Source organism: Patagioenas fasciata, chromosome 1 (assembly GCF_037038585.1).
Source record: "Patagioenas fasciata isolate bPatFas1 chromosome 1, bPatFas1.hap1, whole genome shotgun sequence".
NCBI classification, from domain to species: Eukaryota; Metazoa; Chordata; class Aves; order Columbiformes; family Columbidae; genus Patagioenas; species Patagioenas fasciata.
This window is the reverse complement of record NC_092520.1, coordinates 171,884,567-171,907,799: the sequence shown is the minus strand read 5'-3', so window position 1 is coordinate 171,907,799 and position 23,233 is coordinate 171,884,567. Positions and strand designations below refer to the sequence as shown.

Here is a 23,233-nt window from a genome sequence, read left to right as displayed (position 1 = left end):
TCAAATCATGAGTGCATTGTCAATGCAGATATTTCCTATAAATCTGAGATGAGATCTTACGCCTTTTAAGATGCCTAGCTCCTTCAGGTCACTTTGCACTCTTTTCATTTGGTTTCCTGAAAATCCAAAAGAGGTGGATATTCTAGTGAACAGGTGGTTTTTAAACATTTACCTTTTACTATAAACCCCTTGCGCTGAGAAAGAAATATTCCTGAAATTGCACTAATTTAAGCTATGTCAGACACATCTATATGAGGTTCTTTTCCTATGTAGTGGGATCAAGGGACACCAGCCATGAACCAGCAACTAGTCAGGCCTTAAGTAAGCAGGGCAATTTAAGGAATTAATCTCTTTTTCTGTAGCTCTTCCTGGGTGCTGGGTATCCAGCTGCTCAGGAGAGCTGACCTAAACAGAGTTTTGGTTCAATTTAATACTTTCCTGGGGGAAGCTTCAGCCACTTCTTGAATTTAATTCCACTAGAAGGAGATATATAGATATATATAGCTAGATATAGATTTTTTTTTTTTTCTGATATGATTCCAATCATTACAGGTATTTTTTTTTAGTCAGGCTTCAGCACTTGGAGGAAAACAACTCTCTTCTTACTACTTGAAATCAGCTTGTGCACCCTCTGGTGAAATAATTATTTCTTCATTTAACAGAATAATTACACTGTCAAGACTGAATTAACAATCAAATCTACTTGTTGACAGTGCCCTTAAAATACATGTATAAAAAGATCTTTCTTTCCAAGATTAAAGATAATCGAAACTTGAAGTCAATTCAGTACAAGGTAAATTCAACAATGGCATATTTTTCAGGGGGTTTTGGGTCTGGATTATTTTGACAGTTACAATTAAGTAGCTTTCAGAGAATCTAGCCCGTATGTATGTCACAGGCCTTCTTTCTGTAAAAACTGACACCTTTCTAGAGATTTCACAACAAGGATCCCTTCCTGTCTGCAAATGATCAAAGTTTAATGACCTTTAATGTAAAACAACAAGATGATTTACAGATAAAATGAAGGAAAACAAGATGGAATCTGCCATCTCACAAGTGCATTTCCTAACCTTTTTTGGTGTATCACTTCCCCTTTTGCTCTTGTAGGCCAGTCTAAACGTACATGTTATGTTTAGTTTAGTACTTAAGATATTTAGTGAGAGTTTGTTCTTTTATCACTGTATTATATAAAGAGCTAGGAATACTATTTATGTTAAACACAGCTGAAAAAATAGTAGTAATTGTTTCATGAGCCCTGCATGTACCATGGTGCTAATAGTAGATCATAGGGAGAATTGGAATCGATAATTTTGCATGGTGTCTTATTGTGGAACTGGGATCTCTTCTCCAATGTTTCTCTAAATCTATGGTACTGGAAGGAATATTTACATGCAAATTTGGATTCTCCAGATATCTCTTACCAAAGAGGCAGTTCAGAAAGAACATTAAATTATTCCCGTAATGGCTGAGGCTTATAATATGTTTTACATGAAGGTATCTGGCAAAACAGATTTTGTGGAATATCCTATCAGTTCTATTTTAAGGAGCAGAAAGATGACCAGATTATTCAGTTAAAGTTCTTAAAATATTTTTCCCCAAATTTAGCATTTTTATTTTGAGATTACTGAAAAGTTCATGATCCATGTGGCTGCAACTGAACAGAGCATTTGCGATACTTAACAGAGTAGATGGCTGCTCCATTTTCTAGAAAACATGAGCCAGTAGAATTATTTGAAGTACAAAGAATGTTTAGTTTCATTCTTAGTATTTCATGGTCTTGTAGAATTAAGAAACATAGTGTTCACTTCAGATACATCTAAAAATAAGTGGGGCTTTTTGTTCTTTTTAAGCTGTTTGAAGTTCTGCATCAGCCAGTTCTTGCCTTATAGTAGAAGCTTCTGTGTCATTTAAACTTCTTAGTCTTGGATTTCATTTCTACATTTCATAAGGCTTTTAAATAGAATAGAAACAATAGCTCTTAATGGATTCAAATAGGGAATACTAACATAAATAGACTGCAAATTTAGTGAATATTTTTACCGTAATTACATTTTGCCATCTAAGATGTGTGTTATAAATGATTTTGTTCCATAAAAGGCATCGTGTTGGATGAATTTATTTTTTCTGAGTGATCCAAGTGATTACTAGTACATCTTACCAAATATTTTGTTGGTGCTGTGATGGATATGACCTTTGTAACTATTTCAGTAAGAGTGTTAATGAAATTTTAAGTGGTGATACTATTTTTACATACCCAAAAGCTTTGGAAGACTTTTGTTATATGAAAAGTTGTGAAACTTTAGCCTCTCTAGTTAAAGTATGTTATTTATCTTTGTGAAAGTTATTTTGTGATGATAATCATAGTAATGCTTTGGATGCTTCTGAGGTAATTCTGACCTCTGTTGGCAAAGCACAGCAAACGAAATGTGTGCTCAGGAGCACACTTCTGTTTTCTTATTATTTATTTCAGACATGGCGTATTGCTGAGTGAAGAAATTAAGGCATTAATTCAATGTTTTAACTGTTGGAAAGTTTCTTTTGTCCTACCATTCTGATTGAGTATAGGATGGAGGATTTATGCTCAAACTGTCCTTAGTTAATAACATTTCCTGGTTTAGTAATTTTTGTAGCAGAGACCATAGTTTCATCCAATATCTTTCTTATCCAAATTTGCTATACTATACCAATGACATTGAAACATGTCACATTATAATAGCTCTGTGTGTTAAAGATTTGATGTTGCAAATATTGCATTTTAGTTTATGCAGCATGTCTGATATAGCCACCATTCCATAATACAATGTTTAAGGCTCCGAGAAAATGTGATCAGTTAATTGTTTTTGCTCAGTTGTACTTGTCGCAATAGCTACTTTCATACTAATCAATTTTCTTATTTAACATGTTAATCTAGCTAAAACAAGTAAGGAAATATTGAATTGATATAATTCTAACAGGTGCTTTCTTATGTACAGTAACTATCATTTCTATCATATATTTGTCATATCTATCTTAATCTTTCAAATGTCTTTCCTAGGTTGTGTTCTCACGAATGAAGTTATTATAATGCTGATGGAAAAAATGAGTGTTAACACTTTGATGTAGCTGCGTGACATGCACCTCTATTTTGAAACTATGTTACTCCAGAGAAGAGACTCAAGTTGTTTAATATTTTATGTTATGAATAAGAAGGGGTTTTAGTACTATTTTTAATTAAGATTCCTTTCAATTACCTTAGATATTGCAAAAACATACTGTTGCAGGCTCTGACCTTCTCTGCTGTGCTCATTGTCTGCTTAGGAGTATGGAGTCTGAGGAAGTATTATACCAGATATCACCAGTGTTGTCACTATGTTATGTATATGTTATAGGTCATTGATAGACTTCAAAAGCCTTAATATTTCAGGATTCATATTTTGGAAGTCAGTTGCTGGAGCTGCACTCTTTCACTGTTCTGAATTTAGTTCAAGTTTATAGTAGTTGTCCAAAAGGGTTGGACGTTGTTGCTGTTGTCATAAGATGAAGATGAAGGCTTTGGACTGAGAATATGGGAAATCATGTGGACAGTTGATGTAATACAATGTGGATGTAAACACAAGATGTGAGACTCTTACATCTGTTACATTCTCATGTCAAAACAGCTAGTGATTTATTTCATTGATGCAGGGATTAAGACTCTACTGTAGGTTGATTTCTTAATCTCCTTTGCAAATCTCAACATAAACTGAGAACAAGGTGTTGGATGGCCTTCAAAAATCAAGAGGAAATGGAATCTTTTTTTTTTTCTTTTTCTAATGTCTATTTTGCTAGTGTCTGATAGAATTACTCTACATTTGAGGAAACCCAGATTAGGAAGGACAAGGTATTAAAGCCAGCTGAATTGCAGACTCTATAGATAGCAAGTTCTGTTCTGTGTGTCCTAGAGCTATAACAAAGAGTCTCATCCTAGGTTGGTTTCTAGGATGAACAATCTTTAATTCTGAAATGAGGTCATAGTTCTAACAGCATCCACATTTCAAAAATATATATTGTTACTCATCCCAGTGCTTTTTCCGGTGCCAGAACTTCAAGAATTTTTATTCCACTTAAACAAGTGTCAGTAAGTGTTCCAGGATGCATAATTAATCTTTTAGAGGTTTAAAAATCTAATTTTATAATACATATTGACTTTGCCTGTTCGTGATAAGAATATATTTAAAATTGCAAACACTGTGAGTTTATGATGGATGGGAATACTGTAGTAGATCTACAAAAATGTATTCTGGAAAAACCCTCTATAACTTCTCTCACTAAAGATTCAAGGTCATTTGAATTATGAAAAAGAATGGCTAAAGAAATATCTCTCCTAACGAAATATATCATCAGATCTGTATTTTTGAGAGAAAGAGAAATGGGACTTTGCTTCAGTTTGTTTCTGATATGAGAAATATTAGAGTGGTTTTGGGGATTTTGATTTCATCTAATTTTACAAAACAAGAAGTCAGATTGGTCTATCTGAGAATGTGTTCTGCTCTTCCAAAGGAAGTACTGATTATATATACTATAGTTCAGTGTTCATGCTTACAGAAAAATAATTATTGTTTATATAGTTTCACTAAATAGCAGTTGTCTGAGAAGACTTGAAACAACACAGCATTTATTTATAAGGGGAGTTCAAAAAAAAAATATATATATATGTATTTTATATATATATATATACTGAAAAAGATATAGTTGAGTATGTCTGATTGTTTTTCTTTTGGTATTGTATGGCTTAATGTTATCTAACACAGTGGAGCCCTGGTTGATCTTAATCAATCTACAGATCTCATACAAAGCCTCTAGGTCTGATTCATAACATGTATAGAGCCCACCTACCTCATATATGCAGGGAGCCCAAATTCATGATACATAGAGTATGGAGTTGCCCTCTGTAGGAAGAGTTAGTCTGATGCACTGATCTTCAGCATTAGCCCTATGGCATCCCTGCAGATTGCTCAGATCACATAAGATCATACCTGAAGATATTCTGGACAGCAGTTTTAAAACATGGTTCACATTGTTTAAACACGAATGATTTTACTTATTAAAGATACTGCCTGCTGAACTGGTTTTGAACTGAGTATTTTCATAATTTAGTCAGTAGCTGTTCTCACAGTGTTCTGGTGCAGGATGATGCCAAATGAGAGTTAAATTTATTTCCTGTCAGAACGACTGGATTTTCAAGGACAGAACTCTGGAGTGGATCCAAGGATCTGTCTGACTCATCATTGACAAGCTGGAGTTACTAAGGTTTGCTATGAACTGAGCGAAACCCCAGTTTGTCCCCATAGACAACTGGAATAGAGAGGAACTCTGCTGTCATAACTGATGAAAACTTTCTCTCTTTTAGCCACTCCAGGCAAATTGGTCTTGACTGTAAGGATAAGACAAAACTAACCAATATTAGTCAGAAACATATTGCTCTCTGAATACAGCCCTGGTATTATGTAGTATACTCAGTCAGTGTAGTTCCAGATGAGTCGTCTGTAAAGAGTGATGAAGTCAAGCTGGTTAGATAAAGGTCAAATGCAAAGTGAACATATATATGACAGTCTTTTAATAAAGCATAACTAATTTATTACCCATTCCTTTGCATGACATTATCAAGAATTCAAAGTATTTCTCCTTTCCATTCTTTACATATTACCTGATTTTTATAACATTTAAACTGATATAACTGTCAACTCTATCAGAATAAAATTATATACCTTTTAGTTAAACTAGTTCATGTGACTTTTGTTCAGGTTTAGATTGTTGAGTTTTTACAATGCATAGTACTTAGCTGGAGAGACTGAGTACTCCTCAAAACATTTTCCTGGGTAGATTCTTTTCCGAACTAAACATATCTAAATGCACAAACTGTCTAATCTGAAGACTCCTAGAACACACCTCCCAGTGCTGTACGTCTGCCATACAAGATCACTTATTTCTTTAATATTTTTAATACAGATGTTCAAAGTTGACCAAAAAAATAATACTTTTTCTCTCTGAAAGTTAGAGAAGGGTCTCTTCCTCTCAGCTGTTGTAGTAGCCTCCACAATACTTATAAGATTTTTTGAATATTAACTGGGAAGAAAAATGTGAAGACAAATTAGAAAAGGACAGTCATTCACTTCCCATCTAGCCTATCTAATGCATGAGCATCAATAGCTACCTAATAATGCTCAACTTCACAGACCATTCCTGCTATAACTATTGTGATTAAATTTAGAATTTGGTATTGCTTTTGAAAACCTGTTTAAGGAATGATATGTGCAGTGGGAGCAGGATTTCCCACTATTATAACTGACCTGGCAAGATGAGATTCCCTGCTTCTATAGTCCTGAAGAGCCAGAGAATCTCTAGGAAGAGCTTCCAGAAATACTGAAGACCTGGGAAAGAAGGTGGGGAGAGAAGGGGGAGGGATGAGGCCTAGCAAATGATATATCTCTCTCAGCCCTCAACAGGGTTCAGACCCAGACTATGCAGGCTTGAACACCATGTTCTGTCCCTCTCCTCTGGAGGAACTGATTCCATCCAGACAGCGTCATCCTCTTCCTTGCCGCTTTATTTCAGAGAAGAAATAAATTCCAAAGTGTCAGTTTTCATATAAGGTTTAAGTGAAACCAATCAGCAGACAGACACTGATGTCATCAGGCAGATTTCTATGGCTTTTAGAGACTCTTAGCATTTTTTTACCAAAATATTTTTGCCTTGGTGAAACTACCAAATAAAGAGCATAAATATTAGTGCATGGATAATGAAACAACAATGAAATAATAATATAATAGCAATGAAATAATAAAATATATGTACAGAAGGGAAGTAAAATGGAAACAGATTTAAAGTTGTAATGGCCATTCTGTGCACGTATGCATAGTTCTTGTACTGTTGATAGGGAGCGTGCCTGTGTGATGAAGATTAGCTGAATTAATTTCTGATTTCCTTGCTTTTGTGTTCATATGTGTGCAACATCAGCCACAATTATATTATTTTTGCATATAGCAAAAACCATAGCAAAATAACAAATCAGCTAACCATCTTTTTCTTTAGTCTGTCATTTTCATATTACTTTTGAAATGCTACTCTATGTATGTAATTATCTTCAGCTCATAAAAAAGAAAAAATGTTAATTTTCTTACCAAGTAAAGAGTATTTCCAATTAATATATGACATGAATTCAGAAGGTCAATATACTTTGTCCACAATGAGAGAAAACTGTAGTAAGGTCTTTTTGCTTTTGGCAGTGAAGTAGCATAACAGACTTCAGTTTCTTTGTGTCTCACTTTGGCAAGTTATAATGGAAGAAACTAATTGATGATCATGTTTTAATTCAGAATTGTAATTCATCATTGTCTGAAAACTGATCCTTTGAACAAAATGTAGGTTCAAGTACTTTTTAGAAGTTTGTTAAGTGGTAGAAAGATTTTCCTAATTTATTGATGTACATAGGAAAAAAAAATCCTGACTTACTAATACATGTGAAATTAAGAAGCTTGATTATTGACTGCATCAAAGAATTATGAGAAACATGTTTTTGAGAACATCATTATTAAAGGCAATCTAAAGAGATGCTAATCTCTTAAAAATCTTCTTTTCTGGAGATTGAATGGTAATTTTTCTTCTGTATTCTCCTTAGTATTGCTTTCACAGTAGCTATTAAAATGTTTTAATATACAGATAAATCAGTATGGTTGATAATTGTTAATATATGGTATGTGTTTATGATGCCAAGGAAGGGCTCTCTATGCTCTTTCTCTTTTTCCACCCTCCTTTTCTATGAAATTAGATGCTTTTTTACAGAGCTAATGCACCACTATACTTTTGCTTTTTGTATTCTAATGACAAGAGAAGAGCTTTAGATGAACTGTTCACCACAGCTGGGAGTTTTAGGGTGTAAGAATGTCTATTTGCAGGCTGTCCAATTTGAATTTGTTTGTCAGTTATTAGAGAATAAATATCCAGTGTATGTGCTGAATCTGCATTCATTTTGTAGGAAATAATGTTGCACTATTGTAGCAATGCAAAACCTTGTAGGCGGAGATTTCTGCACTGGCCCAAGGGAAAAGAAATGCCTGAAGCCCAGTCCCGCTTGTGTCTCCTGTGTTCTTTAGTTTGATGATGGAGTTCTGATTTTGAATGTGTCTTTCTATACTGTTTGGGACCTGATAGTGATAAATCTGTCTATCCTATTTCATCTCTTTGAGTCATCAGGATTTAATGTATTTCTCCTTTGTCTCTCAATATGAGTGTCTTGAGAAGCTTCACGTAGGTGCATTTATATACGCATTAATAAAGTTTCAGTAAAAAAAAAAAATCAGTGTAGTTTCCATTGAAAAATATTTCCTAAGACCAGAGTCAGGAAGTACAATGCATTAAAGATTGCCTGGATTAAAGGAGAAAATTAGGGGAGAAAAAGAACTAGGGTTTTTTTTTGTGTGTGTGTGTGGTTGGTGTTTTTTTGTTTTGGTTTGGTTTTGTTTGTGGTTTATTTATGTATATATTTTTCTGTGTGTGTGTTTTACTAAAGGCCTAATGCATAATGAATAATCTATGAACTCATAGATCCTTTGCACTTTCAAAAAACAACCAACAGGAAAACTCAAACAACTGTGAAGTAAAGCAAGGAAGCAAGCAAAACCAAGTAAATTAATATTCTAGCTGCTTATGTATTTATTTTAATATTTAAAATATGACTTTCTATACCACTTTTAATGTTCTGCTTCAGTCTCCTGTAAGCTGGTATAAATCAAAGGAAGAAAGTAGAATCCAGTAAATAGGAAAATAACTAGTAAAGTATTATGCGAAAGTATAAAAAGAGGTTATAGAGTATTGACAGATAAGGATTTCTTTCCTTCTAATAGATAAGGACAACCTGTCTTTTCCATATAAATAACAGCTGCATATTATGGAGGAGCGCTCATTCATGAAGTTTAAATAATTTATTATAATTGGACAGATTAGAGTAACCTTCATAGTTGGAAGTTACCTTCTCTAGACAAGAACATCTATAGACTTCTGAGCAGATTAAAAAAAAAACCCACTTCATTTTTTGCTTCTTTGCACCCAATAAAAGATTTCAGTCATGTTCTTCCAAAAAATTAAATTACAAGGAGAGGTGAGGTACCCAGCACTAAACAGAATTACACTCACTGCAAAACACAATGTGTCACACAAATAATTCTGTATGCTTGTAGTATTACTTACGGGAAAAAAAACTCTTTACATTTATGAACTGATTAATCATCCAAACATACAGAATGAAAAACAGACTGGTCTGCAACACCAGTATTCCATTGGTAATAAAATATAGATTACCCTGTAGTAAAGAATTCTTAAAAAGCATACGTTAAGCATAACATGTCATTTTATTGATGTAGATCATGATAAATGTCAATATGAAAAACACTTGTTACCTATTAGCTTCGGATTATTTTCTTTCAACAGCAACATTTGATTCTAAGGCATGAAGGGAAAATATTGCTTGCCAGTGACTGTTTAACACTGTACTAGAAGTTGAAGAAAACAGACTGTAATTCAGGACTCATATCTTGTGTCCTCGAAGTTGTAATACTAATGGTTGAAAACTGTGTTACAAAATAAAAAAGTTGCTTCCACAAAGGGTACAGTCAGCTTCAAATGTAGTCAGTTATGAAAAAGCCTGCTGGTAGTCAGTATGCCTCTGGTATCCAATTTCCATGGTTTGCGAGGATTTTTTTTTGGTTTATTCTTTTGGTAGATTAGCAGTCACATTTTTCTGCTTTGAAACAAAAGATCTTCTTTACTGCTTTGTGAACAGTCCGTAATAGACTGTGAAACTGGTTACATGGGATGCTGACTGTAAAATAAGTTCTGTAAGGTACAGAAAGATAACAAAAACCAGAAACTTTTGTTTTACATACATGTAGTTTATCTAAAAATATAATTGGTGAAAATGGAAGCTGAAATATCAGGCCAAGTAAAAAAAAAACAACACTATCCCTTTAAAGGATATTATTGGTTTTCACCAATGATATGTTTCTATGCATCTAGACTAACTGACCTAAAGTCAATGGACATATACATGTGAAAAAAGTAGTGCAAAATCAGATTCTAACCTCATTGTAATTACCAGAGTAATACTGGGAGAACAGATCTAGTTGAAATGACAGAGTAGTTATTAGTCTTTGACACTGCCCTACATAAAGTTCATGACTGCTATGAAGATGAATGTGAAGAATTATTTTTATAAATAAATTATATTGATATCAGCATGACATTTGCTATTTCAAGTTCTTCTCAAGGTAATTTGTCTCTTAAAGTTTAATCACACTTGTTGCAGTGATCTTTAGATTATTTATACATCAAATTTCTGACATTTCTGTACTTGCAAAGCAAAAAAAATATTTATAATTGTGCTTTGTTTGCAGCATCTGGCGAGGACCAAATATAAACTGCACAGACAGTTCAGGTTATACTGCTTTACATCATGCAGCTTTAAACGGACACAAGTAAGTGCCTCATGTTTAGTTTTTATGGTATTTAACTGCGTAAAATAAATATGTAGCATAGCAGAGATTTTCACAGAAAGCTGGCAAACTCTGACTTAATAAAATAATCTTACTTCCTGTGGGATATATTAATATAAGATTATTTGACACTGTAATTGATATCAGCATGCAGTAGTGACAAATGTGAAATGCAGTTCTGAAGCTATGGATTCTGTACTATTTCTTCTGAATTCTTTCTCTATTTTGAGTAAATTTGTTATTGTTATTGCTAGTGCTCTAACAGTGCTTTTTAGCTGGAGGGAAATTGCAAGAGAAAATTTTGTGGTATACTTGTGTGTGTAAGTACACATGTATAAAGCATTGAATGTTTAAGGAAGCAATATAGTGAAACAAAAGAACAGTATAGATTAATCATTATCAAAGTGGAAGTAGCATGATAAGAATATATGGTAGCTATATATGTGAAAGCAGAAAAAAAAGGCTATGACCTGGTACGGGATGTTGCAGTTTTTTCCTCCCAACTGCCCATCCAAGTTACTACATGCATGTCTCACTCAAGAAGCTGGCAAAAGCCCACCAGATCCTCACTAAGGGGTCCTGTACTGGCAGACCAGTGCAAGTGAACTGTTAAGGCATTGAAGTGTCAGTAAAAACAGTGGAAACTTGCTACACATTTTGTTATTTCACCTTATAATTTGTTCTGTGTTACCACTATTCTAACATGATGCCCCTTGCTACCTCCGTTGTGTTATGCTGCCGACTGCATATTGTTATTAAGGCAGAACAAGAAAGAAAGATTTTAATGAGGTCTATAAAATTCTAGTGGGATGGACCCCACTGTAACCAAGGTAAGAGCTACCCCACTTAACACAGTCCACCTCTCTTGTTTGTAAACTGACAGTGTTAACACTGTCTGGATTTTCACTCAATAAAATTTTGACACAAGGCTTTGTGTTATTCCTCTGTGGGAAATAAGGAACTGATCAAAACCCAACTGAAATTAAGAGTGATTTGCTCTAATTTTAATGTGATTTTGGACTGTTCATAAGATAATATATGAATCCATAATAATTATATGTTCAGTTTACTTGTTTTGCAATTTTTGCATTCTTCCTTGGAAAAATCAAAACTTTATGTTCTGTCTTTAATTGTATTCTAGAAATCTGCGTATTTTCTTTAGACCAGATTAATCTTTTAGTGAATACAGGATATTCTGTTTCTGAATAAATAAATGAAGGTAGCCCACTACTAAACCACATATTGTCCATTTTCCAAAATTTCAGTTTTGTAGCAAGATTCAGAATCATCTATTAATATATTTTACCTCTATGGAATTAGGTCTAAGCCCTTAATATGGCTTATTAAACTCAACCTTTTTCAAAAAGGTAAAAAATCACATTTCTCCTGTTGATAGTTTATGTGCCATTGCACATTTTTTATTGACAGAAGCCCAAGACTTAACTTGCAAAGACTGCTGGTTTTAAATAGATAAAACCTGGTTTTAATATGCTTAATAGTGACTATAAACTAACAGTTACCCAGCAAAGTAAAAATATTGCTGTATAAACACTGAGTCTGTCAGGGATTTCAAGTGAATCCTAGCAATATAGGCTATAAAATCCCCAAATATACAAAAGCCAACTATTCTGTTCAGACATAGTGTTGGCCTGACTTCTGCTGAAGTCAGAAGGTCCTTCAAGATGTTGACTTAGATACAGCAGCAGATACTGCATCTGTTGAAAATGTCATAATGGTCAGTGGGTACTATAAACCTTTACCCTCACAGCAGGGTAAGTAGCAGTTAATAACACCACATTTACAGTTTGTTATATGAAAGTAAACTGAAATAGATCAAGAGGTATTCCTGGTAAAGCATGATGGCTCAGGACCTGCTCTCCAAGCCAACGGTAGCACTGTCAGCAGGAGAATCAGACAGACACCTGGTGGTTCTAATTTTGCTAGTCACCACAAATGTAAAATAAATAGCTTTACACTCTGTTTCAGTTTTGAAACTTGATATTCAAAAAGCATTATCGGGTACAATCTTTTGATACAAGAACCTTCATATTTAGGAGAATTTCTTGTCCTTTGAAAACTTTGGGAGTTTTAATGTTTCACACTTTACATTTATATGAACTTGAGATATTTCAAAGTTTTTCAGGAAAAGTGAGAGCATAAGACTTAATGACCCAATCAGTAATTTCTGTCTGGGACACTTGTTGGACACCAGTGTTCAAGTCCCTGCTTGATCATTGTATGTCATGAATTCCCTCCTCCTTGGTTATTCTGGGATAGTTCTGTTTCCTTTGAAACTATTCTTTATATAAGTAATTAAATCATATCTGGGGCAGGGACTTCAATCTCAGTCTCCCTAAGTAATTTTACTTAGCCCAGTAGTGTTACTGGGCTAAGGACTCTGAGTCTTCTCCACTCTGAAATTTATTTCTGCAAAATGAAAAGTCCTGACAGAGCACTAAAAAAGACTCACCCTAGAGAAGTGTGGTGGGTCAGGGCATTCTTGAAGGATGAAGGAGACCCAGGTTCGATTTTATATCCTGAGTCTTGTAAGAGACTTTTCTCAATAGTTGCTGTATATTGTTCTGGAGGATTTCAGTTGTGGAGGGTTTTGTGCTGTGTTGTTTTTTGTTTTGTTTTGTTTTTTTTTTTTTTTCTCCACTTAGTTAGTTTCTGTTTCATTTTATTTGTGTCCCTTTCAAACTTCTCTGAATCTGTAGCCTTTGTTACACCATCTACTGCAACACCAGCTCTTAGGACATGGGAAGTCTCTCAAACCTTATTTGTACTAAAAAGTTTCTCTCAGGAGTCACTTTTCTGGAACTTTTTGTGTAGAAAAAGTCTTCCTGTAGTGGAGCTGTTTGTTCTTGGTTGTTTTCATGTTATTTGACCTTGTCAGGAGTAAGCAAAGTCCAGTTTGAAGTCTCCCTCAAAGCTTACAAGTGATGACTCCAGTATCTGTATGTTTTCTTTTGAAGACATTTGGGAGTTTACTTTGACCTGGATATATTCTTTCTTACTTGCCACATTTTTCTCTCAATATGCAATTAAATAAATTTCCATCAAGTCTGGTAGAAAAATTGCCTTGGGATTTACCTTCTGTCCTGATTTGCAGTCAAGGGCTTAGTTTTCAGTCATAACATGGGCTGCATTGAGCTCCCTCTCCTCCCTCATCTTTTGAGCAAAATAAGTAAGAGCCAATCTTTCCATATTCAGCATGTAGAACTGCCCACACTGGATCATAAATGCTATTAACTTAATAACTAATGAGGCCTGACTCTGTCAAACTGTGAGAAGACAAATGGAGAGATAAGACCAAATTTATTTACTTTCTGACATACTTGATAACCAATGATCATACCATGCAGTTTATTTTTAAATTTAACTTTTGAAGTTAAGTACAAGAGACTGCTTAAAAATCAGGGATGCAATATACCAGCTTATACTAATCTTTAATTTAATGTATGATAAGCCACACTGAAAATACTGAAAGGAATATAATAAGAATTAAAATAATGAAAGTCACTTTTTTCCTCACTGCTCTCAGGAAGCTGGATGTGGGAAATGAAAATAGAAGCAGTTATTCCATAGAAGATAGTACATATCTAACTAGATCATCATTAAATTGTTTTCCCCTTCTTTGGAGTAATGCCTTAAAGAAGAAGAAAACCTGTTACTTTTAAGCCTTACTGCAAGACCGTGTCATAAAACTACCCTCTTGTCTTCCTGCTTCCAGAACTCAGCAGTGATGGGGAGAGGAGTATTATCTGCCTGCAGTGCCTGGAAGGTTTGTCTTGAGGAACATGCATGTGGCCCGGACTGGGACATTCTAAAAATGATTCAGTGGCCAGGGGATGCAGTTGAAAAAAAGATTCAGAGAACTGATGATAATATTGTTAATGGGTATTCATACGAAGCAAGAATCATTACAATTAATAACATTTTTGCTACATTTTACTATCTATTTCATTCTTAGAAATGATTTGTCTTCATTTTTTAGGTGTTTCACTTGAAATACAGGTGGGTTTTATTCTGATATTCAGGGTAAAATTTTTGGTAATATGTACGTTTGTGTAAAAACTTAATAAAATAAGCTTCCTGTCAATTTTTAGATTTACTTCCTGTTTTCCAGGGATATAGTTCTCAAATTACTTCAGTATGAAGCATCAACTAATGTAGCAGATAACAAAGGTTATTTTCCTATTCACTTGGCTGCTTGGAGAGGAGATGTAGACATTGTGAAGATACTCATCCGTCATGGGCCATCACACTCCAGAGTGAATGAACAGGTGAAGTGGTAAAAAGTATTTGTGTACATCATCAGAAAAGACCAGAACATATTCTTTAGGTCTGGCAAGTTTATAGCCAAATTAAACGAACAAAACAAAAACCTATTTTCCATTGTTTCAGTAATGTCTTCTGCAAGACTGATAAAATCTTTCAATATAAGCATATCAGATATCTTTCTTCTGGATGGGCACTGACCTAAAGGATATTAGGTTTTTAAGTATGAAAAAAACACTTCTGCTTTTTTTCTGAAAAATCGTATGAAGACATACTCTAACTATGGATCTTGTATATATTGATGTAAATGTGCAGAATCTCTGTGACTTTTTTACTTTATTAGATATTAAATTGCTGAAAAACTTGGAGATAGAATTAATATTCTGGGTATATTTTGAGTGTACTGTAAATGAACTGATATGCAGAGATAAATGACGAACCAGATGGACTGGATGTATGCTTGTGCAGCAGAAAGGATGCATAAATAATAGGAAGAAATGATTGGAGTATTACAGTGGGTAAGGGCAGGATAAGTATGTTGCATTCTGTTGTTAAACATATGGCACACCTTCTGTTTTCATTCCTTTATTCTTATAGGGTCCCTTCATAGGGTTAGTATTTAGAAATACAAAGAAGGCAATTAAAATCTGACACCATCTACAGTCAACTGAACTGCTTGAAGACTAGAAGTAGGCTGTGAAATATGTGTAGTAATCATAAGCTATTGCATTTGCCAGAGTAATCAGGAAGTTATTGGAATGTAAAGATGGGAGTCAGCTCCAGATTCAGATCTAAATTTTAGTGTCTACATGCTCCATTTTATTCCACAGAGGTCTAGTCACTGTTATCACAGGAGCCAAAAGGCTTATTCAGGAGTCTGAAAGTAAGGCAGTATTAATTCACCCAAACGCACATCTGTGCAGGCCTGAATGTATGACAGAGAATGCTCAGAATTTCTACGTCCTTGTGGAGTGGCTAATGGATTCCAGGTACGGTACCCTACAGCACCTCAAATGGCAAAGTACAACCTAAAAAATGAAGTGCATTCTGAGTGTCTACATTAGTGTGTCTGGAAGGCAAATGGTAAGAAAATAAGAAATATTTGACCTAAATTGCAAACACTTAACTAGTGTGAGATGGCATTCCTTGAATAATCTATTTGATATTTGAGGTTATACATTTAGCCATCAGAATCCACAAAATAACTACGATATGAACATCAAGTTTTAGTGCAGGAAATATAGGAAAATAAAGTAATAAAATACATCCATGTGACAGTCTTCTGGGAAATCCTCTACTACCCTGGCTCATCTAAGAAAAAGTACAAAATCCAAACCTTGTCATTCTGTAGTCTGTGTTGCAGATAGGAGTTTCTTTGAGTTTCTCATTCTCATCAGCTGTTGCAGGTAGGATGAAACAGCTGAATAGAAGGATTACCTTTTGTCAAGGAGAAGGTTTTTTTTTTTCAGTTTTATTTCTACAACAAAATAGAAAAGCAACTTTCTGATTGTATGTTAACCATTTACTTTTGAAAAAATTCCTTATATCCTGCTGACAGAAAACTGGAAGCTATGCAGGAACTTCAGAGAAAGGGATAGTGAAAAAAGATATTTCAGTAAGATCACAAAGAAATGCTAATTCAAACTTACTTTTTCCCAATCACATAGAGGCACCCAAACTTTTAGAATATTCTAGAGTTTGATTAGGTGTGCTATCTGGTCTCTCTGGTTTAATCACTGCAGCAAATAAGCACAGATACATCTGATTCTGTACCACACTGACTCAAAAGAGAAGTCCTCAGAAGTCCTGCTGTTTATGCATTTTACCCAAAAACTTTATCATGGAAAATGTGTGAGCAATCCTCACAAGAAATTTTGACCCTCAAGTCTCTTAAGCGAATCTTTGAGGCTAAACTCACTCATACTCTGTTCTTTTGACCTTGTGTAGCCTGTGGTATTTCACTGTAGACAATGACCAGCTTTAGTAGGTGGACCACTTTGCTGGCACTGACTGTCCCCTGAAAATTAGCACGCTACATAGGAATGAAGGAAATGCCAAGTTGCTAAAAAGCCATCTCTACCCACATATCCTCAAGTAACACCAGAGTGACATACTCACCCTAATACTAATTGTACATTCTTATGAGTCTGTAAGTTTCTGAGGCTTTTGCGTATTTACCGATACGCTCTATAGGGCAGGTGGCTCCTCATACTCCTCATACCTTTCATAGCTTCTTTTAGATCTGTGGAGCTGAAGCTAAGGCTTATGAGAAATCCTGGAAATTCTTCCTTTTTTTTTTTTTCCCTTTTTCACAGCAGCAAATAATACACTCAAGTCAGACTTTTTTTTTTTTCTTTTTCTTGTAAGGATCACATTAAGAATGTACGTGCTTTCAGTTGGAGAAAATAAATGTTTTCATTATTTAAAAATTGCTGCAACTAATTTTTCATACATCTTTGCTTTTCATCTATGTTATTAAAATTGTGTAAAACAAATGCTTCTAAAAACTTCAGTGAAATGAATGAATGAATACAGCAAAAAAGTAAATGAGAAGCTTATGATGCATGAGTATATTTTACATGAATTCATGGATTTAATATGGTATTCTTTAAATTAGTTGAACTGCATTCAATACACTCTAATGCAGTTAACTCGCATCATAGGATCATAGCCAGCCATACCCAGCACTTAAAGCTCTGAATGCCCCCTACTGTTCCTATTATATAACATTGAAAAAAACAGTATAGAGGCACACAGTTAAATGACAATTATTTTATGGCAGTGGTGGAATGTAGACTGGCAACTCTACACACAGAAGATGGTTACAGCATAACCATTATGTAAGAATAATTCTATTGCTGTTTAATACAGGAGTCTAAGCTGACATGCATAATGTATATTTAAAATTACTAAATACAGTGAAATTAAAAAACATGTAAGTCTTTAAATTTCCTTGATGGAGACTTGAAAATATGTAAATTATATATTGAAAGAAGATCAAGTAGGTGGCATGAGATCAAGATTTGTTAGGAAATGAATACCAAATATAATTAAAGGTGTACTGTCAAACTACTTACATGCTTGTTTATGAAGAGACATCTCAGTAGCACAAACATTTATTATGGTAACTCTCATCATAAAAGTACATAATTGATAGGAGATCCTAATGTATTAAAAAAAACAAAACAAAACAAAACAAAAAAAACCCCAACAAACAAACAAACAAACCAAACAGCCGCATCTGGGTCAATATGTAGTGTCTGGTATTAGTGCAGGAAATCACATGCAAAAAAGGTAAATGACATCAGGAATAAATATCAAGGTAAAAATATATTTATATATATATATATAGAATATGAACAGTTAAAAATTTAGAGGAAAAACTGTGAACACTTTTGAAATTTCTCAGTGATATTGTTTTCTGTGTTGTGATTCTGCCTGGTTTTTTTTTACACATGCAGCATGTCTTTTTCCTTACGTTTATATATTTAATGTACTGTAGAATTTGTCCATGCTTCAAATTATAATTGCCATAAAAAATGCCCACATTTCCTTAATGCCATTTGACACTTCTTCTGAAATGTGAAGGAAATGAGTTATGGATGGATTAATAATGTGTAAATACCTAACAGCTAACACATTTACTGACATCCCTAAATCATCAAAATGAAGCACGAATATTATATGCTTCTCTCAGTGACACCTCAAGGACTTCCAGAAATGCAATTCAGTTCCAAAGCAGCCTGCAAAAGCAATAATTTTGATACTCTGCATTTGATGTTCCCCCCCCACCCTTAAATCAGAGACTAGGCAGAGGAATTTCGGAATTTTCCTTGCAACTCTTATTATACTCTTTTTAGAAGAAAAAAATGTGCAGAAACAATATTTTTTATTTAAGCCAATTCCAGCAATACATTTAAGAAAACATTTATTCAAAGTAGTTAACCAAATTATAGAAATACTTTTTTTTTTTTTTTCAACATAAGTACATTTGAATTTCAGTGGGAAGTCAGTAGATTATATTTGGATTCACACTGGGTATTTTGCAGCAGAATTTTTTTGCAATAACTTTTACAAAAATTGTAGTTTTGAAAAAAATATTACTGTCTAAGTCCAAGTATTCTCTAAATTATGGGCCAAGGGTATCTTTATTTGTCATCATATCATTCTTATATGGTAAAGATATTAATTAGAATATATTCATAGAATCATAGAAAGGTTTGGGTCAGAAGGGACAGTCAAAGATCATCTAGTCCAACCCCCCTGCCATGAGCAGGAACATCTTTCACTAGATTAGGTTGCTCAAAACCTCATCCAACCTGACTTTGAACACTTCCAGTAATGGGGCATCCACAACTTCTCTGGGCAACCTGTTCCAGAGTCTCACTACCCTCATCACAAAAAATATCTTCCTTATATCAAATCTAAATCTACCCTCTTTCAGTTTAAAACTATTGACTTTTTGTCCTGTCACTACATGCCTTGGGAAAAAGTCTCTCTCCGTCTTTCTCATAAGCCCCCTTTATATATTGAAAGGCTGCAATAAGGTCTTCCCAGACCCTTCTCTTCTCCAGGCTGAACAATCTGAATTTTATGAGTCTTTCTTCATAGGAAGAAAGGTCTTTGACCATTTCTGTGGCCCTCTTCTGGACTTGCTCTCTTTGTTAAGCTGAGGACCCCAGAACTGGATGCAGTGCTCTGGGTGAGGTCTCACAAGAGAGGAGTAGGGGGCGAGAATCACCTCTACTTGATTCTTTTTATGCAGACCAGGATAGGACTGGCTTTCTGGGTTGCAAGTGCGCATTTCCAGTTCATGTCCCATTTTTCATCCACAGATATCCCCAATTCGTTCTCTGCAGGGCTGCTCCTAATAGTTTGGCTACTGAGTCTGTACTGATACAGAGGATTACCCTGATCCAGGTCCAGTGCTTTGCACTGGGCCTTGTTTAACTCAATGAGGTTCACATGGGCCCACTTCTCAAGATCAGCCAAGTCCCTCTGGATGGCATCCCTTCCCTCCAGTGCATTAACTGCACCACTCAGCTTGGTGTCAGCCACAAACTTGCTGAGGGTACACTCAATACCACTCTCTATGTGATTCATGAAGATATTGAATGAGCTTGGTCCCAGTACAGACCCTAGGAGGACACCACTTGTTATTGGAATGTTCATTAGAGATTAGAATACAAAGGCTTAAACTGCACTGAAGACTAGAAAATTAGAAATGGAGTAAAGAACTTCAGTACCTCTGTACCAATTTTTTGTAGATTTAGAGAGAAATGAAAAGAAATATAGTAGTGCTAGAGGCAGAAGAAAATGTCCAACTAAGCTATTTGAGTATTTCTCCTCTTACAACTGATATTTCTAGTTTAAGCAAAACACTTTTAATTGTATTACATTTGGGTGCAAATAATTATAAACTACTTGTCTCCTTTAAAATAGTTTGACAAAGTCAAACTTCTGACTTGACAGATGACTTGATTTGCTGTTATTGGCAATTGCCCATGCACTAAACCTTTTGTGTTCAGGTTTGATGTTGCATGTAGCCAAATTATCTGGTATTATTAACTACATAATTTCAACATTCATACTACAATAGGTAATTTTTTCTACCCATTGGAGCCATGTTCATAATTCAATTCAGATTTCACTAAAAAAGATTGTATCTCCCAAAGTGCCTTTTTGTTTTTGTTTGGTCTCAATAATGTTGCGTGGAAACATTTGTGCAAATGCAGTCCCTTTCAAAATTACAGTTAAACCCATTCTCATTTCTGTATTAAAAATCAGGAGGGGTCTGCATGTCAAAAAGTGTTCCTAGACTTTTCACGGACAGCCTGAGGCACTGGTGGAACATTATTTTGTGACAGGACAAGACCTCACGAAAGAAAAAAATCAATCAGGGATGATAGGTCTTAAAAAAAAAGCCATCAAACATAGAGAAACACATCCAGTAATACAATATGGAGCTTCTTTTAAGTACCTAATAGGTATGAACTCTCAAATTTCTAAATTTTTGAATGTAAGCAAACTTGTGAATAATTTTTGGTCTGTGTACAATTACAGTTGTAGCTGAATGAAAAAGGAAAATATTTGGGCTTGTCTTAAATGCTTTAATTTTTAAATCAGTTTTGAAAATACATCTGGAAATATTAGGGATACCTAAATTCTAATGCTTGCTTTTGTGTTTAAGAAAGTACTTGATAAGGAGATTTATGGACTTTTTATTTCTTTCATGACTTTCAAACTCGACAGGTTTGTTGATGACGTGATAAGAAGACGGATGTCATTAGTTATTTTTCCACATAAACTGCATGGACTTTAAGAGCTTTAAAATTTGCTTGACAAAAATAAAGGACTCCACAACTATGCAGTAAAAGTCTGACTGTTTAATAGTGGCTACACAAAGACCTATATAATATTCGTGAGAGCCATTTGTTATCTTGATATTTCCTGTACGTTCACACTATCAGACTGTCAAGCTACAACAATCGTCTCTCTAACGTATTTGGTAATCTGTCCTCTAATGCACAGACCTTAAGATGGGTTCTACATTTTGCAGTGGCATGCATTCTTAGTAGCTAAATGATGTGGTACAGCTCGTAATACTGACCAGATGCAATGCTGTGAAAGCACAGTTCAGTTTGCGGCAATAGAAGTCTGAGTTCTGGCTGTATGTGGAAGAACAAATTCAGAGAAAGGCTAGAAAAGGTCAGGACCATGCCCATGAAGAGACCAATGTAACAAATAATGATGAAGAAAACGACAAAAGGTTAAAAGCTGGATCATAAAATGCCTTCCTTATTTCTGAAAGAGGTCCACTGGGCCACATGAATAACTGTTTAATTAAAATATTATTAATTATTAATGTTACAGAGTTCTGTTTCATAGTATTTTTGAATAATATTCGTCTACTCCTCTCTTTTTGTCTTACATTTTGTATGTCTTGCTTGGTTCTGATTTCTAGATCTTTCTTCACTCATTCAGTCTTAGGATCCATCTTGTAGTTTCTGATGTGTATTGAAGTATCTGAAATTTGTAAAAGAATTCTAGTATTTTTGTTTAGCACTAAATGCATTATTTAGCTCTTGAATATAAAGTTTGGAGATACAATTACACAATGGTAATTTTCATGCAGACGTTTGTTTTCATAGCAGGTGAAACTGCTCACTGCAGTGAATGTTAGTGTATAAACTTTGTCTGAAACAACTGTTTACATTTGGGTCTGAAAATGTAGGCAATAGTCCTAAGTTATTATTAAATTCTTCAAGAATATTTTTTCATTTCTTTCAAATAATTCTTCAAAATAATAGGCTCCTTTAGAGATATGAGGACAAACACTACCTTAAATTCAATAGAGTTACACATGGGTCAGCTTTGTCTGCACAAAAGTGAAGTCAGAAGTAACAGCATTTTTGGGAGCAAGGAAATAATGTAATTTCAACTCTTAAAATTTCATAATATGTTAGGTTTTTAAAATTATTTTTCTTATGCTACGTCTTCTACAAACAAATGCATTAAGGAGGAAGTTCTTAACTCTGAATGAGATGTCCATGTCCATCTTACCATGAGGGGTGAGAAGAGGAAGATAATGTTTCTTCCAGTCTAGGAAGGACACTGTTACAGGCTCCTCCATCTTAGGGGTCTCTCTGGGAATGCTGAACCAACTGTGTCTATCTGGTAGGCGTTCCCTCCTTTCCTAAATTAGAAAGCGGCACTCTGTCAAAACCTACTTAAAAACTCTATCCTCTCTCCTCAGTAAAACCTCTTGCTTCCAAGGTGATTTATTTTATGTAAGTAGTACTAAATTGTCAAAGCAGATAAATTTAGAGGGCAGTTAAACAAGTTGTAATTCTCTCTTTGAAAGTTTAAACTCATTCTGTCTTTTATACCTGAATTGAGTTGATTAATTTACATTTAAAATAGGGAAGGATGTTGTATTATTAAATTTTAATTAGGTAGTACCTCTCAGCTCTGATAACACAATATATACAATGCCTGTTCTGACTGCATATGTGTAGATAATTTAATTATCATGTTTGCCTGGGTTGGATTCTATTTTATTGCAGTGATACCTAGTTCTTTTTAATTCTGAATCGGTTCGATTTATCATTAACTAAAATGTAGCTTGAATTTGGCAAATGTAAAGAAACAAACCATACAAAAATGTTCAACGATGCTCATTTGAAAATAATAACATCTTGTTCAGATTTACAGATGCTTTTATACACCATGCTTTCTTAAAATATACTTCTCTGTAAATATGCCCTTGCATGAAAATTCAACTGGACATTCTTTATTTAGGGGGAGTGTCTGCATCTGTGGCTGAAATTTTGTCTAGTCAGCACATTTTGAGAAAAAATATGTAACCAATATAATTTTATGACTCTTTGAAAATTTATCAGAGTAGTTTAAAACTACAATATCAGCCTATTGGCACAAGATTCCAG

General features: G+C 34.5%; 1 protein-coding gene across 7 annotated transcripts in view; it reads left to right on the top strand.

Moving 5' to 3' along the window:
* The window catches only part of ANKS1B (ankyrin repeat and sterile alpha motif domain containing 1B), a 436,612-nt gene that overhangs the window by 36,145 nt on the left and 377,234 nt on the right, over positions 1-23,233 (top strand). For all 7 annotated transcript variants that reach the window (XM_071800411.1, XM_071800380.1, XM_071800388.1 and 4 more), the window contains exons 2-3: positions 10,407-10,487; positions 14,635-14,791. In XM_071800411.1, coding sequence (XP_071656512.1) covers positions 10,407-10,487; positions 14,635-14,791 — 238 coding nt within the window. The remainder of the gene's footprint in view (positions 1-10,406; positions 10,488-14,634; positions 14,792-23,233) is intronic.